This window comes from Opisthorchis viverrini, assembly GCF_000715545.1.
Source record: "Opisthorchis viverrini unplaced genomic scaffold opera_v5_99, whole genome shotgun sequence".
In the NCBI taxonomy this organism is placed as follows: Eukaryota; Metazoa; Platyhelminthes; class Trematoda; order Opisthorchiida; family Opisthorchiidae; genus Opisthorchis; species Opisthorchis viverrini.
In genome coordinates this window covers 156999-173002 of record NW_008751754.1, presented here as the reverse complement: position 1 = coordinate 173002, position 16004 = coordinate 156999, and the positions used below count along the sequence as shown (strand labels likewise).

Genomic DNA, 16004 nt, shown 5'->3' with positions numbered 1-16004 from the left:
CTTTCCAAAATTTCGAGTGGTTATCGGACACATCAAAAAAATCCATGCTCATCGATGTCTTCTCACTTTTGCTATGATCCTAGCAAACTGGTAGTGCCAGGGCTCCCGAAAACGCGTATTCCACGACTTCGAATGATCCTGTTAACTAGTGGAAGCTGCACCGCTTTTAGACAGCACAAAGGATTTTCTGAACCTCTGGAGTGGTAGGTGACAGCAACAGTCTGACTTAAGTTTAAAACCAAAATACTGGGAGGCGAAGAGACTGCATAAGAGAATCGCAGAGCTCTTCGTTTCTATTGCTCAGAAATGTGCTTCTTCTAGCTAGGAATCTCCGTCGGTGTATTACTCATCATCATGTTGTCTCAAAAGTCCATATTCTCGGCCTAAAAACGGTTAGTGTTTCATCAAAATCACTTCATTATCCTGAGCTACATTAACGGATATATATATATATATACATATATATAATATCGTTCAGCTGTAGCACCCCTGCCATGCCACCCGAAGGGATCACGAGGGCTGGGATACTGTCAGATTGCCCAAGCCTGGATAGAGGAAGTCGAGATGCAGATGTCAGGTTCGAAGCACGGAGCTTCCGGTCAGTAAATTTGCGCTCTGACCACGGAGCCATCTCGCCCTAACCACTGAGACATCTTTCTATTTACGGAGAACATACGAACGAATAAACAGCATACGTAAAGTGGTTTTTTATCTGGTGAGTGGCATTTGACTGTTCAACTGATCAGTCGAGAAATCCGCCAGACAGTCAATGAATCGCCAACAGACAGCAAATTGGTCCCAAGAAGACATATAACACCCTTAATGTCTGCTCAAATTATTGAGCGCTGGCGAAATAACAGACGCCTCGGCCATGTATTTACTTTCTAGTATGAGACTCTTGTTTTTGAACGAACTCAGACAAAAAAGGATGACTTAACATACAAACAGGCAATGGATTTCTCACAAAGCCATCTTCTTGGGCCAGCTAGTTGACACAAGGGCCATTCAATTGTTACATACAAACTGGGGATATGATCGATCCCCTTAATGGGATCCTCCTACTTCAGAATAAACTGATCTAATCAGGTCATACAAGTGCCTATCTTGTTCAGGCGTAACATTGTGTGCAGTCCTGGTAAAACTAGGGTAGCTGGAAAATAAGATCTAACGGGTTTAATTGATGTTGCAAAACCAGTGAGTATGTTGCGACAAACTATATGGCTGCTTATTAAACGTAACTCACACTTTGTATCCGGCTACGAGTTCCAGGTAATTCGTCGGTGTTACATAGACATGACGTCGCAACTCAGCCAACATCAATAATGCCATGTCAGCCACCGAACGATGCATGTTGGCAAATATCTTTACGATGCTGGCACGTAGTCTGTTCTGGAAGAATACGAGAAAGAACAAGGAAGCTTGTTAACTTCAAAGCGATTTGTCTGGAAGAGGTATGTAAAAATCTACTTTGCGGGACGTTGAAACTCTAGTGTGGTTACCACCCCAAGGCATACCACTGACTCTGTCGACTATATCAATCCAGCTGCATAGGAGATCAGTCTAAGTTTCTTGTCTGTGGTAGATGCCAACATTGTGTACTCGCGAACAAACATGAAGTCTCATCCACTTCCAGTACACCCAGGTTCGGGTGAAATTACACTCGTGTGATCAGGCAGCTTAGCAGCAACAACGTAATTGTCATCAAGACTTACCTTGTGCTAGCAACTACGTTGGGTAGCTTAACTACCAACAAACGGTCATTTCCATTGTCTTACACTCTTTGAGGCGGATTTCAAAGGCATTTGAAATGCGCCTGAAAAAATGGTCTTCCGCTGAACAGTCCAGCTAAACGAGGTATTTCATCCTTATGTTGTAGCGGGCAAGCACAGAGGGATTACTCGCGAGACTCTTGGTGGCAAGCGGCGCCATGTTGAGTTGAAGATTACGCCGAAAACGACTCGGTACGTGTAGTAGGGTGTGCTTTGCATCGACTTAATGATGACTGGAACGTATGTCCAAACACAGTAAAACTCTACCAAATGTGCCTGCGCTATGAAAATCACCCCCACAAGTGACCACTTTAGACCACCTGCACGAAACTCTTGCAAAATCTTTACATACTTTCTACCTTTCTGGCCTCAACAGCGTGGTAAAGTTTGTTCCAACGTCAACAGTTACAATTTCTCCTATAAAAGTAGTGAATCAATGGATAGATTTCGTTTTGTGAAGAAGGTCCGGTTTACAACCTAAAACGTTCATTCCTATAGGATGGCCGTTCCCAACCGGTCGAATCAACGGTACCCGCGTCATTAGTAAAGAAGGTATGGGTTGGTTTTCTGCTACATGTGTACATCACACAAAACATCCAACTTTAACTAAACAAAAGATGACTTGCTGATGAATCCTTTCAAACAAAAAACTCACCTCCCTCTTAACCAGAATCTGAGGCTGAAGTAATGGGAAAAAGAAAGAGCAGCCAGGGATGATGTAGTTGTTCCAGTTGGCAAATATCAGGACGTCATATCGGAGTTGATAGGAACATCCCAACAAACTTGCTCTATATGGTTGTCATTACCTTCATGAATACCTTCCAAAGTGTCGGCCTGGTCTGGTCATCATGCTCCCGGAAATACCAGCACAGGAAAGTCACTGCTGACATATTAAACTCAAATAAGCTTGCTTTGTGTACCTAATCAACAAGCCCTGTCATCATTGTAGATTCTAAGTTTGACCGAATTGGTTCAATAGTCCTCGAGATGATAACGCAGATAAGAGGTTGGAATTGTGTACTACAGCCACGGACGGGAAAAAGTGTAAGGAGTCTGACTGTGGCAGGACATATCTCTGGGTACGTATCAACCTTTGTATCAGAGCATCAGACCAGCTGGAGTGTTCTCCCATAGAAGTACTCAACACGCGATAGACCAGCGGAATTGCTGGTTTTGAATAACCGAATTCAACAACTGTCCACTGTATATTGATGTGGATACCCCATCGAATGATGTTCTCTTGCACCTCCAGAGGTCTAACACAGGAACGATGGTCAATGAACATCTGAAAAATATTTGAATTGCTTACAAATCCAAAAAGAAAATCCCGGAATTTTCCAACCGAAAACAAATATAAAATCTGAAATCTAGAACCGATATGCGGCTATCATTACTCCTCACGGTCCAACAGTAAAGTAGGACAATAACACAACACTCTACTTCATATGATGGGACCATCTATCAGCTTTGCTGATAAACTATCAAGATGTTGTCAGAACGTGCGGCCAAGCAAAAGCGGTCACTTATGACCCAGTCACTTCTAGCGATTGCTTTGGAAACGAGAAATAAAGCTCCTCAACTGCACGGAGCTGAACTTTATCTGGGAACTGGTCCTGTTCCGAAATGGTATACTGTTCACACTTACGTCGGGTTCACTGACGATAAGAGACACATCGTTCAAGTACTTCTCCGCGACCTCCAGCAGTGCTTCCAGTGGCCATTCACTAAACCAATCGATAGTTGTGCAGTTGACAAAGGCTGGGAACATACGCATCCGATTGCGGAAGGGCTCACCGATCGGACTCATACACAACACAATGTGTAGGTTAGACCGCACACGCTCAATGAAAAATTGAAAGATTGACTGTGAAGAAAAGGAATAAAAAGCACATATTTGGCTCAAATGGAACATCAGGGTCAATTAAACTCGACTGAGATGTCTGACCAAGCTACTCGCATCACAAGACTTCCGAATAGAGTACACATTCGCAAAATAAACTCCCATGCAAACTAACCTGGTAGTAACGGTAGACCCAACTGAATTCCTCTTTTACGATACTGCTCAAATGAATGTACTGTACAAAGGCCAACTCATGTTTCAGTCGGTACTATATTCGACATATTGCAGTACACTGTCCGGACAGAGCGCACTAAATGAAAAGTTTTAAGCAACTTTATGAATAGTGTGTTCCGTCTGCATATATTACATGTCACATGCAACGCCGGTCCTCTTCGCACGCAGGAAGTTCTAGTAACTAAGTAGTCAGTCATTTTATTGAAAGGTGTCCAAAGTTCCAAACTCACCGTTTCGTGTCAACTCAGTTTATTCTGTTGTCCCTAGCCCCACCTTGCCACATCTCTGCTTTTGATCACATCCTAGCCTCAGTAGTCAGTCATCATAGTGTGCATAAGATACCCACCCTAAGACCTCCATTTTTTCAAATATCACACCGCGTTCCGTGATTGCACTAGCACCCGATGATCATCTACACTAACTGATGGTGCGTTCGGTTAGCTTTTGGCGTCCTAATTTGGAACGTTTAGTCCCATTCTGGTATAAATTACTCGAATAGTCGTTGTGCATTGGATCTTAGACAGTTCACAAGCATACGTCCTGGGGGAGGACATTCTTCAGTTTCACTAAGGCCGTACGGTGCGACCACTGGATAACTTCCCAAGTCCTCGCTTTGTATGGAATGACAGCCCTCTGAATGCAGTATTTACGAAACTTGAAGCATTCCTCTATTTCACCTGAATGTTAACTGGGCCTATCGTATATTCACGTCCTGAAATCCTCTTTGAATCTCCGTTAAAACTTTTTTTTTCTCGATATCTTTGGCGAAAGAGGCTTCTACTGGGCTAAGTAACGGTGGGTCCATATTAGCAGACATTGTGGCATGACCAATAGGTAACTGAAAAAAGCCGACGGTGTGCTACCTTCTGGTTAGCAATCGTTTTACTTTTCCCCTTTTCCTACGTGTCACAGATGTCAAGGTGTAGTAGGCAGGACGTGATTTCGAACTTAGATTTAGACTTGGTTACAAAACGCCAAGATAAAACTGAACACCGTGAACATTAGCTGGTGGTCGGTCAGAATGGTACCATCTTCTGAGATCGGAATATTTCTGACTCTTGTTAAGGCCTTTGGTTCTAAATCTTCCAAATGCCTTAAGAATTTCGATCATAGTAGTTCAAGCTAGCTGTGTCAGGCAGGGAATAACCCAACTTCTAACACATCTTATCAAGGAAGCTTTCTAGGTCCCACGTGGACTAGCCAAAAGTTTCCTAGTAGCGGCAATATCCCATCACGTTTTCTGAATAATCCGGAAACGGTCAATCTGCCTGTTACTTACAGTTTATGATGAACTCATTGCTTATTGTCTGGAAACAGATATGCCCTTAGATAATATGTATATAGTTGTCGGTCTCATTTGAATCTGTTAATTGAGCAGGCGGTTTCCATCCGCCCCATTCCAGATCACCTTAGTACTAGCCGCCTGAAACCCTTCACTGTAGAAGTGAATCGCACCGTTATGTACCTCGTACGCCTAACTGGCCTTTTGTGGCCAACATATCAGCATTCAAAATTTTGAGTTGTTTGATTAGCTCAGGGAATTGCATTACTTATCTCATGGATAGTCCGCATCCACTCATTCAGGTGCTTGTGCCTTAAAACGATGTACTACGTCACGCTTGGTCATGCAGTATGATCAGTTAGATTCATCAGATAGGATAAGTTAGCAACATCCAGAGCAGAGAAAACTTGTCTTGCCCGCCTGGATCGTAGACTTTACCGCGAAGCATAACTCAAACTACAGCCACCGTGTGCTTAGAAGCGTTCAAGGCATCTGTGTGTGGATTTTTTTGTGTTTGAGGATACAGTAGTATTAAATGTAGATTAGATAATGGAATATGGAATAATAGTATAAGGATAGTCGCACAACATATGGCGAGGTTTCTCACTTGGGTTGATTCACTGACTCCCTCCTGTTTGGCTGTGTCTAGTAGTGCCTGGCGCACCTCTTCAAATTCATCCGGTTTGTAAAGAGTGGGGACTTCTCCAGAACTGAGCAAGTTGTTGATATCTTCAAGAAATGATTCTTCCACTACTTGTGTATCGGTAAATATGAACAATGTAGGCTGATTTTCCACACCGGCCTGGAAATACATGCGCTTTACATCTGGAAAGAGATAAAGTGTTCGAAAAATTCGCTATCTTGTCATGTGGAACAAGGAATCCGGTCAAAATTGCCTGTTAGATGATGCGTGGTTTGAAACAGTGACCGACTCGTGCTGTACTGCGGTTCAGTGACCTCTTTCATGCATGTACTATCTCCCAGTCTCTCTCCAGTTTAACAGATTTTTAGATAATGGATCTTATTCTTACTGGGTCCCCCTTGATAGTTCGGCAAAATTACTTGGAAACGCTCATCCTAAGAGGAGGCAGTCGGTTGCTACGGTAGTAAACGTTTGGCGTAGAACTACCTATTTACAAGAAAAACTCGCAAAGGCATTAGGTCTTTTATTCATTTTCTTCGTAATGTAAACTCCGTTCGCCGACAAAGCCACCTAGTTTTCGAGCTGAGAGAACCTTGACTCCATGAGACAAAACAAAAAATTTACGATTGACTGAAATTTTCATTTGCAACATTGTCCTTATTGTTTTCTCTGAATAAAGCGAAACGTGTTGAGTCCTACTCACCCAGAACAAGCGAAAGCTCATCAAACAATTGTCTGTGCGCTCCATGTAACTATATGGATCAGAAACCTGGCCGCTGCACGCCGAGACTTTCAGCGTTTGTCCATCGATGCCTTCGGAGCATTGCCCGAGTCTAGTGGGAACACCGGATCAGAAATTCTGAAGTATCGAATGGTATTTGGAAGAAATAACTCACCCTTGGCGGATGAAGTGATCACACTGCATAGGTTGCGCTGGCTTGGCCACGTGTTGCATATGCCAGTCGACCAACTTCCTCGAAGGACTCTTTTCGCACAACCACGTGGAGTGCGGTCAAATAATGACTTGGCTGCGAAGTATAAAAACCATTACCAACAGTCTCAGCTGCGCTGGTCATTGCCGTCTTCCTGGATGGGGACCCCGAGACGGGCCACATCAATGGCTAGAGACATTGTCAGACATGGCCCAGTCGCGCCCTCAATGAGGCTAGTGCATCCAAGCTGTTGGCTTCAATGCATAGCTCCCTTCCGAATTCCTTCACTTATAAATCCACTGACAGTGCTGTAGTTACGCACCAATTTATCAGCTCCCGCCTCCAATGCGCAGCTACCTACCCCACCTACCCAAATCATCGGTGAAAGAAACTGCGGCAGCTACAACCACTGTACGACAAGTACACAGTGACGATGACAGTGACGATGATGATGACAGAATGTTGCTCACATAGTTTATTAGGTCTGTATTCTGAAATTAGGATGATTTCACCGCCAATTAATCCGCCGCACTGTATGTCTACTTACAGAAAGATAAATTCTACGTGTCTCGGCAAAGTACAAAAGTGCGATTGGAAGATTTTGTATACCCATGGTGCAAGTCACTTTTAGTTATGCCTCTTAATTCAAAGCGAGAAAGATGCGGAGAAAAATGAAAGGTGATTATGATCTAAAAACACAAACACAAACATAAACAATTAGTAAGTGATTTGTCCGACGTGAAGGACAATATTCTTCGCGGAGAGTTGGCAGTGAAACTATCTATTATTGGTTAGCGGGTGATTGCCTGCTGAGTAATAAGTGATATTTCCGAGATTTTGTTTTAGTCTGGCTTCACTTTGGCCCTGACCGCTTGGTGGACGAAACCTGGAACTAAGCAACAATATAAGTGCTCCTCCACAGTGCTTCTTTCAAAAAAGGGGAACACTGTCAGAATACTAGAAACGGTACCCGAAATATGTCTTGCTCGGGAGCCTTAGAGAAGCTGGAACTTAGATGATGTATCTCACCCAAAGAGGGTTCACCATGGAGAAGAGGAATACTTACCTACCCTAAGAGGTTCATCATTAGGAATCACGAAATAAATCACGGCTAACGAAGAAAAGAGTGATATCTATTCAAAGGATTCTCCCATGGTAGGATTATTCTACTGTACACAGAGGTGTACGCAGTGATGAAACCGAACAGAAAGTAAGTAATATTCCCGTAATCAGGGATTAAATGTCTTTTAAATAAGTAGCTAAATGTATAGCTGTCGCACCGCGCACCTACTGCTTCGGCTCAAAACGTGGCTCACCAAAAAATTCAGCTGAGTCCACGTGTAGATGTCCATTAGGAGCCACAAAGCTGTGACCACTCACATCTCAGTTTCTTTGGCCGACTTACTCCATTCATCTGACTAACATCAACTCTCCTCTTGAAATTGTCATGATATACTGATGACCTTGTACGTTAATTTATCCTGAAACTGTAACTGTGGAACGTCCAGAGCTCAGAATTACCTACTCGAAGGCAGTACGTTCAGATAAGTGGGAATGTTCTTGCGAACAGGTGATGTAACTCAAGGAGCTCTTTTGTCACTCTTCCTATTCATGTTCTACACAGAGTCCCTAAACTTGATGAACAGTGCACTTCCATCACATGTGTGAATGACTGTTCCTGGCCAAGTACGTTCTACACCACGGGTCACCTACATAGTAAGACGGAGTGCCAGCCTCTCAGATGAGAGTTTCACCCATCGTGTGAACTTGTTCTCCTTCTGGACTACTTTCAGATGGTCGGTAGTTTGAGATTTGGGAATTTTCAATTGAGATTTTGTCCTATAAATGAATGTATATCGAAAAGCTGAGGAGCACTGCACAGCTGTTTCACCCTTGCTGGGTATCCTCAATAGGGCGCACCTCACAAAACTCAGAGAGTAGTTTCCGTAGTCGAAGGATGGGTGGTGCTATGTTCTGTCTAAGTGGGAGTCAATCACACCATTGATCAACCGCTCGTGGCCAGAAGGTTGGTTGTTCATTCCTAATAGGAATGAAGCGGCTGTACACTTCTCCTCGGTTTTTCGGTATAGATCGGTTCCATTTACAAGACGGAATATCCATCCAAAAACTTTTTTACACTGTCTTTCTCACCAGGAGGAGCCAAACTGGATACATTTTTTGGTCGGAACAAACTCCAGGGCAGGTCCCAATTTACACCACAAGCGAATGGTATACCAAGTCCAGGATTTCAGATCCAATATATTACACGAAAGTGCACACTCAATGATACAAAGATTTTAGTCTTCTTCCAACGAATGTGAGCCCGGACAAACGTGCTGGTTTAAATGAGTAAGCCCAACAACGGACATAATAGACAAAACTGTCAGTCGGTAGACCCAGAAAAGAAAGCCGTTCCAGCAACATAGCATCGGTGTTGAACACTGATGTCATGCGGTAGACCCAAAAAGGAAAGTCATTCCGGAGCGAAGCATCGGTGTTGAACACGGGTGTCATGCTGTCGATGATGATGATTACAAAGCCGCCCCGGCACCAGAAGTGACATGAGACCAGGCATTCACTTATGCTGGATACACTCGACAGGCTTCACTTGTTCGACTGCTGGATCACCTTCTTGTGATAGACAGTATCGAACGGAAGAATGACCAACCGCGGTAACTGAGCGTCTGATGATAGCAGTTCTGGATTCATTTTTCACACAGTGTTACCATAAACCCGCCTCTTACTTCTTAAAATTTCCTAGCCAAGAGTAGATTTCCTATCTTCTCGAGTCTTCAATCCTTATAATTTCTGTGGATTTTTTCTATCGATTACACGCTAATGTTGCAGATGATTGATCAACTTGGTTACACAATCTATCCAATCGGAAAACGTAGCTAATTCACTAACCTTCTCGAAATTCTTGTTTCCGGTAGACCTTGGTTACTTCGATCTGGAAGATTTTGAATTCACAAATGTAAGCCGCCAAACGACTGAGACTTTGTCGTCCGCTGCCGCCAATACCGACTAGCAACATGTTGCCACGTGGTTGCTTGAGGACACGAGTTAACTTACAAGCTGTGGATGAGAACAAAGATAGTTTTATACTCCTTTGTAAAAGGAAGAACCACAAACCTTCCATCGTGGATAGGCCTAAGTTTGACACCCTTTCATAACGAACTGTGGCATTGCTTGGTTTGGTCAAAGTAATTTGAATAGATGAAGTGTACCGTAATCACTATCTCAGCAAAAGTCGGGCATTTCGGACAGAATACAAACAAGCAAGGTTGACTGTCTACTTACTGTGCTCAATCGCGTCACGGAACAGAACCAAGTCCATGGGTACTGTTCCCGGTGTCTCATTGTACTCCCTTAGTGTATCGGCCAAAAATCTTCGCAGTCGGTCCAAATCTGTGATATCTTCATACTCTCCTTCTGCGTTCAGAAAATCGGCGAAAATAGGCGATTGTCGGGCTGGACACAAGGAGTGATAGGTCTGATCGAAATGGGTCGCCAAAGCGTCGCCAACCAGATCAACGTAAGCTGTGCGATCTTTGTCATTGATAAGTCGATCTGCAAACACTCGGAGGCCTTCATGAATCCAAAGACGCAGCATTGACGTTCTGGTCTCGATTTGTGATTTACTGGCGCGTAAAAGACCTTGAAAGATCTGGTAATGTGGATAGATAAGCGATTTGCGTAACTATCTCCAAACCCAAATAAGAGGAACCAAGTGAATAATGGTTCTACCCAGAACTAAAATGACGAGGATATGTTTGGTCAACCGAAAAACTCAAAGCATGGGCCGGAAAAAGTTAAAGCCCAGAACAGGTACAGTGAGGCCTATTTCTTGAAGGGCGCAGATTGAATAAAAACCCTCCTCGACTGAAAGGTTTGGTCACTTCGTTCTAAAAAGAAGGTTGATATGAATTCTTGCGTGACTACTGTAAGCAGAGTCACACTGATGTAAGGCTTAGTATTTTCATTTTGTGAAGAACTATCCTTCTTGTTCTATACCTTTAGAGAATACATACCTTTATTTTTAATACTAATCTTCTAGTCTAGAAAATCGGGAAGTGATCTTTCATATTTTCATTACTGCGCTCTGCAGTTTGTCACAGACCGCCCTATGCGAAAGACGCAACACAGTTTGGGTAAGCCTTAGCGACGAAGGGTCAAGGAGAAGGAGAGGTACCGCCTGTCTTTGAGAATGACCCATTTTAGAAATATTCTGTCTTGGAGATCAGCTAAACGATGGGGTTATCAACGTGGATGATAACTGGTTTCACGGCATCTTGGTTCTTACAACTGTTCAGGGAATCATTTGTGAATCATACGGTTCGGATATGCAGCTTAGACTGAACAATTAATTCTCTCTCGTAAGTGTAAATCCTAGGTTTTCGGGTTCACACAAGCGTTCCACATGCGATAAAACAAATTTTCGAATGATGAATACGATTTCCCCATCCATGGTTTAGTCCGCAGACAGTCTACTCAACTGCGAACCCGAAAGAATGGAAAAACAGGATACTGTTTCATGACAGTGCGAACTGTGCTGGCGTCTGTTCGTTCACACCCTCATAGATGGTTTGAACACCCGTCTTTTATGTCTTAACAATCAGAGAAATATTCATTTATCTCAGTCCATCTGATAGACCATTCAGTTGGCGACATCACGACCAATAAGCAGCAAATCCTAATTGGTTGTCCACTGCGTTTTGGTGACCGAACATGATGAATTCGGTCACCACGTCGGAAGGGTTCATACGTGTCAGTGAGCTATCATCTAACGATATGTCATGTTTGACCTCTCATTCTTTCCTGGTCAACTGACAGAGTAAATCAGTAAAATCTGTCCTTGTGCCAGATACCCCTCATCCACCAGTGTGCGGAAGACTGACAAATCGTTCGCCTGCAATATACCGCCTGTTCATGCTTTCCTGTCACCAACATTCCTTTAAAAGCCAAATGTATGTTGAAATCACACAATAGTGTTCACGAGCTCAGCACACTATTCGTTAAGAACCGACAGTAGGTCTCGCTGCCAAAACATTTGCTCCGAAAGGCCCAGTCACTCCTAGAGGTATCTGTAGCATTTCAGGCGATAGAAAATTAGCTCACTATGAAACAGCTTCGCTCCTGTGATAGGCCCTTGTGAGGCTTATATACACCCAAGTCCGATACTTTCGTTCATCAGAGACATGATCTGCCTCCAATATTGGACTTTCATTCAACCTATCGTCATTATTTAGATTGTTTTTTTCACACAGTTTGTTCACTTATCAAAGTGAATGGGACGAATCTTTAGGGAATCACACTGAGATCTTAAGATTTCGCGATCCACTGAGAGAATCCGACTTTATGGTCTAAACTCGTTTACGGCTACTCTCGAGCAGCTTCTCTTAACTTTACAAAACAATAAACCTTTCTGTCTACACCCACGTTTCTAGCAGAACCCGTTTTCCCTATGAAATGAAGCACTTTCGTAAGCTGCAATTTTACCCTCAGTTTGAACATAGGTTCGTTTAACTTAGTTCCAAAAAGGTCCACAATTCAGCTCGTGCACCAGACGAAAGTGAGGTGGAACACTAATCTGAGCACATGAATTGACAGTTGGCACAAATACTTTCGACAAAAAATATACATTGATAATTGACCCACCTTAGATATATCTCTCAGGTTGAACAGGTAGTGCATCTTTGTTGGCGTGGGCAGAAATTTATTGATGACCATATTGTACAAATCGATGGAAGCCTGAAGTAAACTCTCAGACATGGACTTGACGTCATCTTCGAACTCCAGCAGCTTTTGTGTCAGCATACTTCCGTAAATACGTTTCAAACTGGATTCCTGAAAATACAAAACATATTTCAATGAGTGGACAAAACGCGATGAAGATTGATTACTACAAGGACTCTGAAATGCAACCAAAACGTTCTGGTGCTATACCGGTCAACTCATCACCTGCGGGGGCTTAACACCAGAACAGCCACGTCATAGCTTATGGATAAAATTGATTATTACGCTTAAGTGCCTCCAAAACCATCGACTGTATTTAAAGAGGAAACTTCTGACACCGTGCCTTTGGGAATAAAACTGATGGTGCCAATGCTGTTGTAGGCCATACTTCAGTCTTCATAAGCCCCGATGACAAGTATTTGTCACGGCAGTACTAGCTAGATTTCGGTTGTCCCGCCACATCGTTGCGTTCCCACACAGTTGCCAGAAAGCTCATAAGACTGCCGAGTGAACCACTTGGTCGTGACAGAACGCTGTCAATTTCTTTGTTTGGCTAGGATATCCTGATTCGTATGCTCAGGTGGGTCGTAGGTCTGCCGCTCTATCCCGAAACTGCTTATCGGCACAGTACGGTGTAATCACGTTTATTTCCCGTGTTACGCGTTCCTATGAACTTGCGCGATGTCAGCTCTCAGGGAACTGAGAAAGAACCGAATATCTGTCTCCTAGTGAAAATAGACCAAGTAGGTTGTCCGCTTTCGTTCACGATGCACAGACCTCATCCATAAGCTCCAAGGCAAAACGGATTAATCTTCTTCTCTTTTTATGTACACCAAATAAGCGTGCTTTGCAGATCAGCTGAAGAAGTACAAGTCTAGCTTATTTTGCAAAATTCTGGTCTGTTGGATATATACTACTATAAATATCTTGGTGTGTTGTGTAAAGGTTGTAGGAAATACCATGTTCAGAAAGGAACTTCCGATGGTGATGATGATGATGAAACCGTGTACCCAAAAACATAAATGTTGTTGCAGCAGTCATTCTGGAATGAAGTAGGATGCAAACAAGCCTGAATAGTGTTAGTAAACTGTCTCCTTAAGCTAGGCCTGTATCCAAAATGCTTTGATGTTTCCAGTTTTCCTTTAAGTCAAACATGTTCAGTGCCTTTTACCATTACCATAACCACCTGTTAGTACACCCGCTCTTTATACACGATCAGTAAAAGTGTGTATGAAAGCGTGTGAAAAGCAAGTGGATTTAGGAATACCTGAACTGTTTTTGGGCAGCCCCTGGTACCTTTCGGCTCCATTACTAGCTGCATAATTTCTTATTCACTGTGACAAACGTGATTTGGGGCGAAAAACACGAGCAATTTCACACATTTTCTGGTATATGGCTATAAAGAACTCCTGATTAGATCTCCAGTTCAGTTTGACTGCGCCAGTCTTAATGGGCCGTCCCAGTACTGTGTTATGGGTAGTGCTCAAACAGTTAACTGCAAATAGTCATAGTAGTAAAATCTCATGCTGTGTGGATGCAGCTTGCCGATAAAAATGTAAATTATAACCTGGTGAGAACAAACTCGTAAATATGGGGCTAACTCAGCAAGTTAGAAAACCATCTCATTTGCTTTCTTTCGTTCCAATTTCGACTGTATGTACTCAAAAATGTCACCAAAGACTCATTTTCAGTTGCGAAAAGTCATCAAACATACAACTAAGTGACTATCGTACCGTTGGGAATGTGATAACAATCTGATTGAACCGCGCCTGTAGTCGTCTGGAGATGACCATGCGTCCGCCACCGGGAGGTCCCATCGAAGCCAACAAGTACATGTTTGTCACCTTTCGGATAGTCTGTTTTACGCGATCATACCAGAACCCGTAGTCTAACCACTGGCGAACCAGTTCCAACGGAGGTTGGGAACCAAACGCATCTTTGGCAGGCATGTTGAAATCGTCCATAAATGTGAGCATATTCGTTCCACCTATTGGGACAAAAGTGTCTTTCGTTCGTTTCTCTACGCGACCTTCGATGATGTCTTGCACATTGCTAGAGGATGTCTGATAAGAACAGTATGGGAGTTGTCGTATCAGTAGTGGCATTTGCAGCGTATTCATGTGGGAGCTCTTGCACACGTGTTATAAAAAACGGCTTTGAGCAACCATACGATGCGTTACACGGCTGACTAGAAAATATTATTCTCCAACCTAGAAAATTTTTTCATGGAATGTTTTCCGGAAAGTAACTCGCCCCATCCAACAAACAACTACTCCCATCATAGCTTTCAAATCACTTTGATGGCGATTGATTGATGGTTACTTGTGACTAACCGGAAAGTTTACCAAAATTTGCAAACAAAATTTGAAACCCAAATGAGCGTTGTTCGCGAATCGCATCCAGCTTGGGTTCAAACTTGGTGACAGGCCCCACATGATGAACCCTATGAAGGTGGTGAGCAGTCGAGGAGCATCAAGATCAGTCTCCTCCCAAGTTTAGTTATCCCAATATTAACTGGGAACAAACTTGTGAAACACGAACGATGCGGCAAACACTGCGAATCAAACACTGTCCATTCAGAATCGTGAAAAACGACGGAAAGAGAATTTATTTTAGGGGAAATATGGAAAAACAAACGGATGTTTCTTTATCACTTCATCTAATGGCAACGAATTTGTCTGCCCAATATAATGGCTGTCGTTCAAATGTTACCATGTGTGAACTCGTAGTGTATGCCCACGGTGTATGTGGACGTATGAACAAGTCTCAGAAGTCTCGTAACCCTGCAAAGCCTTGTCCACGAAACGTATTATATGAATTCTTGGTTTTATTAGAGACTTAATTCTAAAACGACCTGATTTAGTTAGGCCATTATCAGTCGACAATGTGCTTTCAACGACAACAATAGCTCATCACAAAGTCTTCTATCTCACAGAAATGCAACAGAATGCGTGTGTCCGAGCATTTTGGGGCACCCATGGATCGTTACCAAAATTGCACCATACCGCGATTCATGAAAAATCCTAAATGAGGCATGTTTCCATGGTTGAATGGTATTTTAGCCCGCTGCGTTCGCCTTATAGCCTTTTTGAAGACACTCTTGGTTCAGACACCTAATCCCTAGTCTTTTTATGCACTGAACCGAACAAGCAAATCCATACGTTCAATGTGCTTCTCATCATGCTATTGCGGTCATTGTCAGGGTTGTATTATAATCATTGATCAGCTACCATGACCATGGATCAATGCGTTTGAATTGGAGCTATGTAGTGCTGAATCGATGTCATTTTTTACCACAAAGGCGGACGAAAACAACGATGTGGTTCGGGATCGCATTTGGTGCCACTCGTGGGTAAATATCCTTGATAATACCAGTGCAACTAGATTACCCAGCATATTTGTAAAAAGAACTGAGGAACTAAGACGAAACATGATGAGAACAAAAGTCGTGATCTGCAAAGACTGGTATCACCTTCGAGAGTGCTGATTGATATCACCACAGGATTTCCTTTAAGATGTACTTTTCCAACATTCACTAACCTCTAGCAAACAGGAACATTTCAGCCAT

The 16004-nt window shown here is 43.0% G+C and overlaps 1 protein-coding gene across 1 annotated transcript in view; it reads right to left on the bottom strand.

The window, feature by feature from the left end:
• T265_13739 (hypothetical protein) overlaps window positions 1-16004 on the bottom strand; it is a gene marked incomplete at both ends in the record, with an annotated part of 106726 nt that overhangs the window by 23653 nt on the left and 67069 nt on the right. Inside the window, 8 exons of the mRNA XM_009170273.1 lie at window positions 1244-1389; window positions 2425-2448; window positions 3415-3633; window positions 5733-5950; window positions 9608-9775; window positions 10001-10367; window positions 12359-12547; window positions 14170-14499. Coding sequence (XP_009168537.1) covers window positions 1244-1389; window positions 2425-2448; window positions 3415-3633; window positions 5733-5950; window positions 9608-9775; window positions 10001-10367; window positions 12359-12547; window positions 14170-14499 — 1661 coding nt within the window. The remainder of the gene's footprint in view (window positions 1-1243; window positions 1390-2424; window positions 2449-3414; window positions 3634-5732; window positions 5951-9607; window positions 9776-10000; window positions 10368-12358; window positions 12548-14169; window positions 14500-16004) is intronic.